The sequence below is a fragment of the Channa argus genome, chromosome 6, assembly GCF_033026475.1.
Source record: "Channa argus isolate prfri chromosome 6, Channa argus male v1.0, whole genome shotgun sequence".
Taxonomy (NCBI): Eukaryota; Metazoa; Chordata; class Actinopteri; order Anabantiformes; family Channidae; genus Channa; species Channa argus.
This window is the reverse complement of record NC_090202.1, coordinates 10,600,001-10,613,707: the sequence shown is the minus strand read 5'-3', so window position 1 is coordinate 10,613,707 and position 13,707 is coordinate 10,600,001. Positions and strand designations below refer to the sequence as shown.

At 40.8% G+C, this 13,707-nt stretch overlaps 1 protein-coding gene across 2 annotated transcripts in view; it reads right to left on the bottom strand.

Moving 5' to 3' along the window:
• The window catches only part of rsrc1 (arginine/serine-rich coiled-coil 1), a 118,230-nt gene that overhangs the window by 10,461 nt on the left and 94,062 nt on the right, over positions 1-13,707 (bottom strand). For both annotated transcript variants that reach the window (XM_067507954.1, XM_067507955.1), the window contains exon 7: positions 10,668-10,739. In XM_067507954.1, the coding sequence (XP_067364055.1) occupies positions 10,668-10,739 (72 nt within the window). The remainder of the gene's footprint in view (positions 1-10,667; positions 10,740-13,707) is intronic.

Here is a 13,707-nt window from a genome sequence, read left to right as displayed (position 1 = left end):
CGAGACATTTTGCTTTGCAGAGGAATTCCATTACACTGTCATTAAAACAAAGAAACAAGAAAAGAAAACAAACTTCTGTATCTGCTTGGTGTCAGCAAATATTGCTACTAATGAGGTATTTTGTTGAAATAACAGAAGTTTAAACCTGTCCTACTGAGGCCCAGAACTATCAAGTCAGACCTATTGTTCTCCTTCTGCAAAAAAGCCAGACAGCCAACTTAAGTTATTAAAATAGTGTCTGCCGCTGGCCTTGGTTTGGTAATACTTTTAGACTATATTGATTAGGCAATGCTGACAGGTTTCGACGTAAGCCCTGAAAATGCATCAAGTGGCTAATGAGCAGCTATTAGTCCCATTGATTTGCTGATTTCAATTGATAGCAGGACAAAGCTGCACGTCAATATTTGCATTACTAATACCCTACAGATTTAGGCATTGAAAAGTGAGATCTCGCTGAGTAAGGGTGACAGAAAAGGAACAGACAGAGAGATGCAGTCAGGAAGAAGAGTTGTTGTTGTTTACATACTTCCTTGTGCAGTTTTTCTGGAGGATGTAAAAGGTTGCCCACGAGGTGAGCAACCTCTCTGACTGACAACATTTCTTCTTAAGGAACTTCTGCTTTTTTTTTTTTTTACAGCGTAATCATAATCCACAGCAACACCAACATTAATGGTGATTAGTACGTAGATGCAGGTAGTTGTGTACAGACTCAGTATGTCTTCACTAAGAAATTTCCACTATTAACATTTTAATGTTATAATGTTAATTTCTGAGGACGTCTTCTACACGAGTTAAAATAATGCAGGCTACGTGAGGGAGACTTTTTTAAATAGGTGTGCACATATTAAACAGCGAGTATATTTCAACCCTTAGAAGTACCCTGGGCTGTTAAAAAAACCCAAGCGTATAGAAAACCAAAACAGTGATGTGTTTTGTTTTCTCATGTGTGATAATCTGTATGTTCTCTACAAGGAAACAAACCACCAACATTGGTGTTGCAATAATGACAAGATGTGCTGCTGATGTTTGCCCGATGCCTGTGGCAGCCAGGTCAACAGGTCACACACAATGAAGGAACTTTCTGACGGGCTGAGCCAGATGTCCCAAGCGCGTCCCTAAGGAGTGTGTGCATATGTATGTGTCTCCAAGGGCGTGTGTGAGCAGGGAGATGTCCAATGATAGAGCAGGTGGCTAAGCCAGTCTAATGTGCGTTCCCACGAGACCACACACAAATAATACACGCAGTCACTCATGCAATATCCCATCCCCCTTCAAAAAAAGTACTTCGTAAACCATGTCTTCCAAGTGATCTCCTGCGGTGATCACCTTGTTTTGAGCGTCAACTGCTCTCTGTGGACTTCTGTCACTCTCATCAGGGGGCCTGTCACACATGACTATAAACCTCACATAGGATCGGCCAGGTCTATTGGTTTTGTGAAACTTGTAAAGAATAGCATATATGATCACATTCTTTGGATAAAAAGGCCATGTGATCGTGCAGATTATTTGACCTTAGCGCATATGGCATGTGATATGTTTATGAGATATCTATTTGGCATCAGGAAATGAAGTGCAGCTGGTGACTCAGTGTCTCACACAGTCTTCTAGTGTCTCCTAGTGATAGTGATCTCCCACTCTCAAGTCAATAATGGTCTGAATGATGAATTAAAGACCCAAACAACCTGCTAATGACAGGATGACATGGCAACCACGTGTCACGCTTGGCTATCTCCTTCCACATCTCTTCTCTCTCCCTAGTCGCCACTTCTCTCTTCTGTCATTAAACCACATTGTGCTCATCTATCCTGTCAACTTCCGCTCCACCACTGACCCTGGTTCATCTATTCTACACTATATTCTGTGCATTTGCACCTAAAAATCTTGCTACTATGCTAAAATCATGTAGTTAACCTCCTTCTGTCTGCTCCCATGACCAAATCACGTGGAGAAACAACAGATTGGCCTTAGTCTATTCTTCCATCCATCATGCATAATATCTGAAGCCACAGACTGTATATATAAACGATGAAGCATGTAATTGTTTTATTGTGCTATCAAAATGGCACTGAATGATCCAAAGAATTTCTACATTACATGTTTGCTGCGTGTGTCATGATAACCTCAGACATAACTTATAAGACTTTGATGAGACAAATTTTCGAATAATTATGAGGCAACACATTCGACATTCCCACTCACTGTCAAACACACTGTTTGTATTACAATTGAAAAAAATCTAACATCCAGTATTTACTTGTTAATGGCTCAGACAGAGAATTTGCCATTTATCGAGGGCGACATGTTTATTGATGCTTTGTTCACACTGTACTTATTATAATCATGAGTATAAATAATACATTTAACAAAAACACGGGTCTACCTTTCTGGAAACCAGTGCAAACAAAGTTTAAAGGCATCTACTGTATATTTACTGCACAAGCTGTAAATCAGCTATGTAACTGAACTCCTAGCTAAGACTTGACTGCTCCTGCTGACCTGATTCAATGATGCTAACTGCAAACATAGAGAGAGGGCTAACTAAAACCAGGTGGGTGTGTTTCTCTCCTTCTCTGTCTATGCATGTGTGTGAGGAAGAGAAAGAGAGCAGTATGAGTGTTAGCCGATGTACTGTGTCTGGGCACCATCACAGAATCTCATTAAACAGCGAGGCTTTCACAGGCTGAGTGGTGAGATCTTCAAGATTACAACTTTCTCTGTCCACAGGCTTGAAAGCCGTTCCTGATACTTTGTATTAAATTTTGTTTTCTCATATTCAACAAATGATCACAGAGGTTTTCTGCTTTGGTGACACTCAGAAGTTTATTGTTACTTTATACAAAAGCAACAACCCCTAGAAATGGACTTTGTTAGGATAATTTTTTTGCATTTTGATATTATTAGGTAGATCCCCACAGGTAAGAGTTTGTTCATTGTCTACACATAAAATTATAGTAGAGCTTTTTTTTCCCAAAGATAACATAAAGCAGTTTGTGGATGAAGGACCTTAAACCTATTATATATAACTCTTCTGTACCTTGTCTGTGAGACTCAAGCAGCTCTTTATTAAGCACAGCGGTGTTTTAGTGTGATTACAATATAGAGTCCTGCCCTGCCCTTTACCAGAAATAACAAGCATTTGACTGCATTAACTTGATGTTAAACTAGGCTGCGCTTACGTGTGTTTGTGTGTGCGTTCGGGAAAAAGTGCAGTGGTCTCCATTTTTCGATCCCAGGCTTGTCAGCAGCTCTTTTATGAACAACTCTATAATTAGAGAAACACCAAGCAACTAATTACTTAATTGGAGCAAGCTCTTTAAAATGAAAATGATGTAATCGGAATCCAGGAAATGGGTTTGATTTTCACATCCACTAATACTTGAACGTCGACACACAAACAGGTACACATACCTCGTGACCTAGAGTCTTCTTGACATGAAGCCATCAAGCAACCAACTCTTTCCCCTTAGTTGGGCTGTAATTGATTCTCCCTTTCACTCTGCTAGCTCCTGACAGGGCGAGTGTGTGTGTGATGTGAGAGAGGAGAAGGGACAGAGGCAGAGAATCCTGTTTGTGTGGTCTGTTACAAACTATATTAGTAAAGGTCATGGCCACGTGTGGATATGTGTGAGTGGTAATTAATTAGGCAAATGCCCCCTACCTCCTCATCCTCTAACCTCAGTTGTACACTATTAACCTTGGCACTATGTAATATATTACCCTGCTTTTTTCTGTTCTTTCTGCCCTAATGGAGGTAATTATGCAAAAATAACAAAACAAGAATGGCATCATCATTTGCATATAAACCCAAAACCCTTTACTTTTTGTCCACCAAAGTCCCTAAATGCATACTTATGTGCTTATAATGTCAATTTAATCTTGACATGCCTGTATTCTATATGCACAAAAGTGGATATGTGTTTCCTAGCAGGATTGAGCATTAAAATGACTGCAAAAACTATAAAAGCATTACTAATTGACAGGTTTGTATCAAGAAAAACAGGTAGATATACTATGATTTACTAATTCATGACACAACATACTCAACAATTTTTCTAAGGCACTAACTTGTAAAATTATCTGTTGCCATTAACATGCAGAAATACAGCTGTAGAGCCTATTTTCAGTGCATCTTACCTATTTTAAGTGTATTAGTAATAGAAGTCTCAGTCTCAGGTTCTGATTTATTTTAGCTCTGCTGTATTTCTGTTTTAGAGCTGCCCTTTTAGCACAGTGAGTCCAATTCCGTGCACAATATATTTTTTTAACTACTACACCACCAACACTCCACCCCCTATGGCAACACACACACACACAAACACACACACACACACACGCACACACACACTCCTCCTCACTCTTAAGTGATCTCCTATGTCTAATGATAAACCTTGCAGGGGCCACCACATGGCCAGAGCCACCCACTTTGACCTACAACAGTCTGTGAGTGTTTTAATCACAGCAGCTCAACCAACCTGTTCGACTGCATCAAATACACTACAGCTGTGGTGTGATCATGTCCAGACATAGACGTGTTTCAAATACTAGAAATGGTTTCAGTTACAGAGGCTAAAAACTCCTAGTAATATAGCTACAATACTATGACTGAGTAAATACGCTTATATACGCTAATTGCTTATACAAAGATTATGTATCGCAAAAGCCAGGCACCTACAAATCATTCAACATCTAATTTTCAACAAATCTGCTTGATACTATCTTACACCTAAATGCAATGCACACGAAATCTGGAAAACGTATCAGCCCGTTGACTCAACACGAGGCTGATCGGCTTGCTGGAGAAGGTTAATTGATAAGAGTGACCCAAGAAACGATTATCAATCAAAGAGGGTAAAAGGGTGCTGCCAATCATCTGTCCACTTGACCTGAATAAACCGGCTGGAAGCTTGAATAGTCAATCTCTGGGTAATCTTACAAAAAGCTTGACTGCTATCATGTCACACATGTCACTGTATAGCTACATATACCTATAGAAATTATTAAGCTATAGGCCCCATTGCTGCTGCAGTCAAACCAGGCAGCATCCCATTACCCCAGGACAACAAAGGGTCACACAGGGTTAGAAGAATTCAGCATTCGCCTCTATTCATTTACGGGACCAGCAGCGCCTGGGACAGCAGGTCACCTAATCACCTTGCAGAGCCATCTGTGGGAAAAAAAAACGACAGCAAAAGGTAAAGGGGGGGAAATCAACTTTAAATTTGCAGTGATGAAAAATCAATAAAGCAGTAATTGCTTGGCTTATCACCGTGCAATGAAACAAATTGGGAGGAAGAGGAAGGCAAGAAGAGGGCTGGTGTCCATTCTGTACGCCAGGGTTTTTTGGCTGCAGTGTGTGAAGCTCAGCATAGTGTGAAAGAAAGAGAGAGAGAGAGAAAGAGAGAAAGAGAGAGAGAGAGAGGTTGGGGGTGGGGGTGAGGGGGGGGGTGGGGGGATAGAGGGAGTTTGGGCTTCAGTGGGCCAAGGCAAGGAAAAAAGGTCTCCTCGTGATAATTAAATCTTCTCACACTGATTTTCTGCCAAATTTATTTCCCCAGGGACCATAACTCTGATTCAGTGCTTACAAGCCTTGCATAACTAATCATTTCAATGTGGGGGAAACCACAGACCTGAATGAATAGGGAGGAGAGAGGAGAAAATAAAAAGAAAGATGGCCAGACTGAATCCGTGGCACTATTCATCTCCAAATCAATCACTTTTTAGGCAGGACAAAAATCAGAAATAAGTGTGGAATGATTTTCTGTAAAATACTGTTTGAAACAAACCTTTAAAGCGAAGGTTTAATTGATTGTCAGTGTGCTCTATTTAACACTTTTTTCTGCAGTGCTATATGGGCAAAAGACATCCTTTAATTCCTGGAACAAATAGAACTCATGAAGCCAATGAAGTGTCGGTTCAATATTCCTCTGACTGTTCCTGGCATGATTGTGTTGAACATAATAACACAACAAATAAGGCCATTTATCTGAAGTAACGACAGGAGAGAAGGCTAACTCCACTAATCAATAACAAATCAATACAAACCAGATTTTCTTACATCAAAATCACTGAGACAGATCTTCCTTCAGTGCAGAGTGCACAAGAACAATACACTGCCTCCCTTGAGTCCTAAGGTACTGTAGATCATATAACCAGTGGAAAGAACACAGTTTTTAAAAAAAGGACAATGGTCTACCCTGAGTGAGGATGCTGGGAACTATAATTATAGCCTGGTATAATTCAAACACTCTCCTTATTCAATCTTCATGTTTTAGTTAATGTGATGAGATCATGGACACCAGATCACTCGTGTTTACCAGCAGATGAATTTCACCGCTTGTCCTTCAAGTGGCGGCCTGAGCAGTGCTGATGGTGCTCAGTGAGGTAGCGTGGCATGCCACACTATGGCCCTGGTAATTAAAACATTTAAAACAGAGCCAGCCCCCCTGTGCTCCCAGGGTGTGATATGAGGGTCACGCGCCTGTAGATTCTAATTTGTGCACCATTTGTATTCATGACAGGCACGTGCTAAATATTTAACAGCAGCCCGGCAGGAGTTTTGTATTGTTAGGCTTTCCAGGTCAAATAATTTGATTTCAAGGCAGATTACATTAAGCGTCAATGTCCAAGCCACCACTCTCACTTGCCTCTCATTTCCTGTCTTTTATTACAGCTGAGATAGGCCAAATCTGAAGGAATATGGCTTTGGGTTATACAAGAGCTTGTTATCCATGGATTAGTTATTATTTTCAATTAGAAAAGGGATCACATCATTTATTACGGACACACACACACACACACGCACTCGTATTGCAGGCACTTGCAGGCAAAGCGGAAATTTTAGCTGACTGACAAATTGTCTTGCAGAGCATGTAATCACACACAACAAGAGAAATATTATTTTAAACAAATGAGAGTGCAGGCACATGCATCCCTAATGATATTACATTTATACTGACTGTCCTTGATGGAGGTTTCCTACACGGTGTTCTCGCGGTTTCTTTTTTCTATACGTTGTCGAGGCTAGGCCAGAAACCACAACTAGACATTTTCTTTTTCAGCCAAGGCCCCGTGGTGATTGACAACAGAGCTAGTTAAACGATGATGAGGCGTTAATGGATGCTAGGTCGAGGGACTGGTGGTGGTGGTGGGGGGGGGGGGGGGGGGGTTAGCTAGAGTGGGCCTTTGGCTGAATATTTAATGGTCATATAATTCCTGAACACAGACGCACACAGACAGGTACACACCCAACCCATGACCTGTTCTACCCACCGTGTAATTAGGGAAACAGCTCTTTCGTTTAACTGAAAAAAGAGCAAACGGTAGGCATATACTCCCCTAATGATATGGGTTAAAGAGCTATTATACGTCTCATTAAAATATATGATCTCCCAATCTGGTGGTGGTTTGAGGTAATGGGGACAGAGAAGCACAGGGGCTAAAGTACATCTACAGGCTATAGGCAAGTGTCCAATCGTTATCTACATATTTCAGTCAAAGACCAGCTGCACAAATGAAAAGGTGTTTCTCTCAGTGCTATATAAACAACACACAAACTCCAAATTTAACCATGTGAGTGTGGGTATGAAGTAGGGTTATTATGCATCTGACACTGATTTTCACAATATTGATGTGCTGTCATTCTCCTCAACTCTTATGGTCATTAGTTACTGCATATAAAGAAAAGTACGTATTAACACTGGGTCTAATGAGGCCCCTCATTGATGACACTTTAAGCACATACACAACAACCCATTGACACCTGACTTATTTATTGCTGCAATAGTAGTACCTGCACTGGTATAGTGGAGTGAAGTTTATTTTCTTAACCCATCATAAATTCTCTGGCCATTAAAATTATTAATTCCCAGTCAAAACGATAACCTGCACAACTGGATAAGAAAACTGGACAGTTTAAATTTCATTTGCAGCAGTTCCATTTGCATATCAATGTAATTTATTGAAACGTACTACTCAGTTCTTTCTACTCTAAAGAGAAGGAAGAACTGTTTGAATCTCACTGCGATATAACAGAAAGTAAGGAAAGTAATGGAGGAGTAAGTTTAGGTCAGTTAGAGGTTATTTGATATAGTCGGTCATTGTCCAGCTCTGCATATATTACTACGATACAGAGCGTCACTGGTTTTACGTTGCCTTAAGGAAAGTGCCAGCTGATGATACAATCTCACCAACAATCTGTTACACGGGCAGGCAGTCCATCTTATTATAGTTGGACACACTGTGTTAGCAAAAACCCTCCTAGGCACACAAACAGCTTCTCTCTGCTTTAATAGTCTAAACAAGGCATCCAGCTAACAAAGGAATCATCCTCTCCTCTCATTCTCAAACCCTTTCATATCACATGTTTCCTTTTTCAACCACTAGCATCATCTGGCTGCCCTTAACCAGAGAGCCAAACACTTCTTTTAAGTGGAGACTACTTTGTTAACTGATGACCACAGGGCCAGTTATTGATCCTCTCCTTTCTCTCTCTCAGTAAACCCTGCTGATAAAAACCCTTCTCTTCTCGCAGGGCTCCGCACTGTGCAGCCACAGTTCGCTACAATAATAACTTGCATATCATAGAATCCACATGAATCAGATCTCTGTGGTTTCGATTAGGGCTAAACTAACTCAAACACATTGCCAGTCTAGGATGTGAATCTATTTATGAACGAGGAGTGTAGGTGGTAGTGTTCTTCACTTCTCCCCTTCATTCTCTTTAAAGGCTTTCTCATTTCAGTTGACTTAACGGTTCAAGTTTAAGCTTTATAGTTGTGTCGACCTCTAAGAGGCCCTGCGGGAAATACGGAGACCCTTGGTGATCTGCTGTTTAGCAGCAGCAGTGGCCCACCTCCTCCATTTGTGTTGTGCTGCTAGTAATGGCAGAAGAGTATGCAGCTGGCTGACTGCTTGCATGTATGTATACATTTGTGATGGTGCTTTTAGTTCCTCTCACTACAATGGCAAGGGCAAGAGATTACAGCCACTTTTTCAAGGATCTCCAAACTCACTGCATGTGTCCCTGAAACAAATAAAATTATCGTCGTAGAAGGCAGCACCTGCACAGCACGCAGTACTGCCGTGCTCCACTACACAATCAAGCACAACATACAGTACATACATTTTTTTCACGCAGAAGGAACAGTTGGAGTGAGCCTTTGAGCAAGGAGGAGATAGAGTCAACTGATTCCAAAAAGAGACAACAGTGCAGTGTGAACTTAAGAAAACAATTTGACTGGAGGCCTTGCTCTACTGCCCCAAGCAAGGCACTTAGTCACTATTTTGGCAATGCTTCCACACAGAGAAGAGAAAAGCAGGAGAAGGCAAAGAGTAAGAAAGACAGAGAATGACGGCAGAAAGGTGGAAATGGTTGATAAGGACAAATGGGGATGGGAAGACTGATAGAATGTGAGACATATAGTAGGAAGAGGAAACAAAAAAGGGAGGTAGGAAGAGTCAAAGCACTGAGAACAAAAAAATAATAATATAAATGTAAGAATGGCAGAGAGGCCAGATAGAAAACAAAACAAAACAAAACAAATCAGAAAAACCAGACTGCAATAGAGAGAAGGAGAGAATAAATTCTTCCCAGAACTAGGGGACCAAAGCAAGAGCACAGGGCTAATTAATTTCTGATGGCTGGACTTTCATTTGGCTAAAAGGTCAGCTAACTTTAAAGGTCGCGCTGACATGCCTGGTCTGAGTAAACACAAAAAGTTAGAGAAAAAGAGAAGAGAGTCCAACAATATAAAACACTCACACTAGGGGAAATTATACTACGCTGTTAATACCTGCTTGTGCATAAACTTGCACACATTGTAAATGGTAACAGTACATTTGATACTCTGATTTATTTCAAGCTCTGGTCAGAACAGAACATTACCCACGATTGTATCTGAATCTTTATTTCCCCCTGCAATGCTAAGCATATTTTTGCCTTACACATCTATAACGTATCTTTCTGTATATTACAGTTGTCTTAATATAAACTAGGGAGTGTAATTAGCATCTCTGAGTTCATGTTTTACAAAGTGTGAATGACGTGGAAGTAAAATTACACAGACAGAAGTACTTATACATTATAATGTTAATTGTTCTTAATTTAGATGTGTATGTGTGAAATCACTGATGTTGCAGAGACTGGGGATTACCTGATATAAGATACAAAAACAAGGAATAGCTTTTTCTAAATGCAACATATGCTGCGTTAAACAATAAATTTAATTAAAATGGCTGACTTATATTCATATTGTTTTTTAATTGCACACATAACACGTTTTTTGTTAGTAGACGTGCTCCAGTGGATTTAAGACACATGTAAACAGAAGCCGTGCCAGATGCCTAAAAAAAGTCCAAAAAAAAAAAGTAAAAAAAAAAAAGTCCAAAAAAAAAAAAAAAAGTGTAAAAATAAATAAATAAATAATTTATATTTTGTGATCTTTTCCTCAGTGATAATATCAATGGCTATTTAATGGAGAATAACATTTTTTTTAAATGAACCTACTTAAATAATTTCAGATTCAAATGTTATCTTGCCAACAATCTATGATTGCAAATTTTATTGTGCCTTATGCTGTTTCTTTTTACTAGTAACTCTACTGTCAATTTAGAAATGCTTTGTCTATATGTCGACAAATGATGGACACACAAACACTCACATAACTTACCTTCCTCTAATTTCTTCCTGGCTTCCTCTTCTCTCTTGGCTACTTTGGCCTTCAGCACCTCGTCTGTCTTGGCTGAAAAGACAACAAAAAATAAACTGTTAGATGCAAAGTAAAACATCAGGAAGCCCTCATAGTGGTTTCATCATGAGAAAACAATATTTGGGATTGTGTTATTAGGAAATTAACATTTATTTTTAATTATTCTCTATGATATATTTGCAATTGAAAAAAAAAACAGACACGTATTGTTATTTCATTTTGATGCCCCCTTTTAAATCCTGCATAATGTACACACAATTCATTGAAGCTATTTCTGTGGAATATACTGTATTTCGCAATAATTTGATTCTTTTCACAGAGAATGCAGAAAATTACCAGAGGATACATCACTGGATCAACACTAAGTGTACAAATCAACAAAAATATGAATCATGCTGCCTTCTCCTTTCCCTACTAGGCAGCACCTTGCTCTGCTTTTCCTTCATACCCCTGTAAAAGTCAGCATGTCTTCCTGAGAGGTGTTTATCGTCTCGGCATAATGAAAAGCTTAAGAGAAAGTGAGGCAGCGGGAGTAAACACTCGTCAGGGCATTTTAAGCATCTCTCATCATGAGCAGTGTTGTCTGGGCTCCCCTTTCCTCCGCCTTTCCCCTTGAATAATCAAGATGTTAAGCCACATTAAAAAATATAATGCCGTGTATGGCAGGACTATCAATACTGCCTCTAAATTAATTACATTTCCGTTGCGGCGCATCATTTATTTTGCAGTGTTAGGGCCTCAGTGGAGCCATTCGCCTTTATTGCTATCTCACTTGGTTGATGAGTGAGCTATGTAAAATTGAGTCTCCAATATCATTACACTTAATGAGTTTAAACTTTGAGGGGAAAAAAGAGGGAGAGAGAAACAGAAGAAGAGCCAGAACAGAAGTCAGGGGGGGGGGGAAGACCACTGCACTGTTTTGGGGAAGTTAATATAAGCGTGGGTGTAAGTGTTTGTGAGCGCTTACAGAATGTTTGTGTTAGGGCACAGCTGTGGGTGTCCGAATGAGGTTTATTGCACCACTTGAGATGGCTGAGTATGCATGTGTGTCTCGTGTATGCTCCTGATTTTAGTTCAGATTGTGCACTGACCCACCGTGTAAGCAGGTATGTTGCATACAAATGCAACTCATGCAGATGTGTCTGTGTGTGTGTGCGCGTGTGTGCGCTTGGATGCAGGAGGCCATGGGTTGTGTTAGCCTCTGTGTGACTGTGATGCTGTTTTTGTTCAGTAATTGGCGTAGACAAAGAACCTGTCACACTGCAGTTACGGCTAGTTAAGTCTGGAGGTTACGCATCTTTACTAACAATGACTCTACATGGATGACTGAATCCTCCCCTACCTCCCGCACAGGGTATGTATGTAAACATGTGTTTGTGTGTGTGTGGGAGCCCTATTTCTTTTAGCAACCACAGTCAGAATTTAGTAAGTTTGTGTGTGAAAGAATGTGCAAAAAACAAACCATAGGCTACACTGTGCTGCATTTTTTTCACATCTCCATTTATGTGTTTTCTTGTTTGTATGCATAGATGTGTATTTGTGAGTACACCTGTGTGTGTTTTTGTGTGTAAGAGAACTTCTCTCTGTGTTCTGCACTTCCCTCTTTGCTTTGGGCAACTGAGATGCAGGTAGGAGACAGAGCGGTATTGGTGGTGTAATGGAGCGGGAGGGAGACTGGGGAAAATGGAAGGGAAAAAAGGGAAAGGGAGATAGGCAGATAGGTGGGGGCCATGTAGGAAAAAGGAAGAACTGACAAGCAAGGGAAACAGACAAACAAGCCGAAGTAAGAGAAAAAGCCCTGGCTGTGTGCACACAAACAACAGGAATGATTTGTCACCTCTTTTTGTTTGCATGTTTATCTTCCACCTCTATCCCTTCATCCCTCCCCCAACAGGTTCTCTTATCCTCTTGCTCTCTCTTCTCTCTTTCTGTTTTGCCCTCTCCCACCCCTCCCCATTTTTATACTTTCTCTTCCTTCTCTTGCTCATCTCTCCAGTACACTGTGCCTGGGGGCGATAGCAGCAAATCAAACTGTTTATCCATCTCTCATCAGTGCACTGCCTCACGGGGCTCCTGCCCCCTCAAAACAATGAAAGTAGGCCTGAGCGCTGAGCCAGGGATACGATTTAATTACATCAATAACGAGCTCTGCTTTACAAAAAAGATAAACTACAAAAAATACATTACAGCAACACACTTTGCTACACTATCATGAAAAGCCTGTTAACATTACATTTGAAAAAAGCATGCAAAAAAAAATCAAGCCTCACGACTGCACACATCCAGAAATATAGGCAAGTTTGTGTGAAGAGGCCGCTTATTGGAAGTATATTTCTTGTCACCTTAGTGGCTCAGTTCATTGTAGGATAATTCTGTGATGGACTTTTATTAAAGTGGGTAATAAATGGCTGGGTGTTAGGGAGAAGAGAGGCCTTTCACTTCATTTAGACTTCGTTCAGTCTTGGCTGCAGGGGCGGAGGGAAAGAGGAGGGATGGCAGTGGGTAGGGGCGAAGAGTGTCAGTGAAATCGCGCCGTGATTATGAGTGTAATTGCAGCTCAGGGGCCCAGGGGCCATGTAGCTCTGATGGCGCTAGAAGATGTTTTATGCACAGCAACAGAGAGGAAGAAAGTGAGAATGAGAGAAAGAGGGAGAGTGGGAGGGAGAGGCAGGCTGCCAAGATGTTTGCATTTTTTTTTTTACACAATCTCCTATCTCTTTCTCCTCCCTTCTTTTTCTCCTCCTCTTCTCTTCTCCTCCTCTCTCTTCTCTCCTGTCCTCCTCCCTTGGCAGGATTAGCTGAGTCTCGTTAGAGGGGAAATGTAATAATGCTCCCACCAGGTGGAATCGGGCCCGCTCCATTATCAGTCAGGAGATGGATGGGCCGTGTAGGGCCGGCGGGGGCCATGAGCGCACGCAATTTAGATTCAATAAACTGGCAAAGCAAGACCCCCAATCTGATTTATCTCTTACACGCCGCCAATGCTTGCTGCTATGATGCT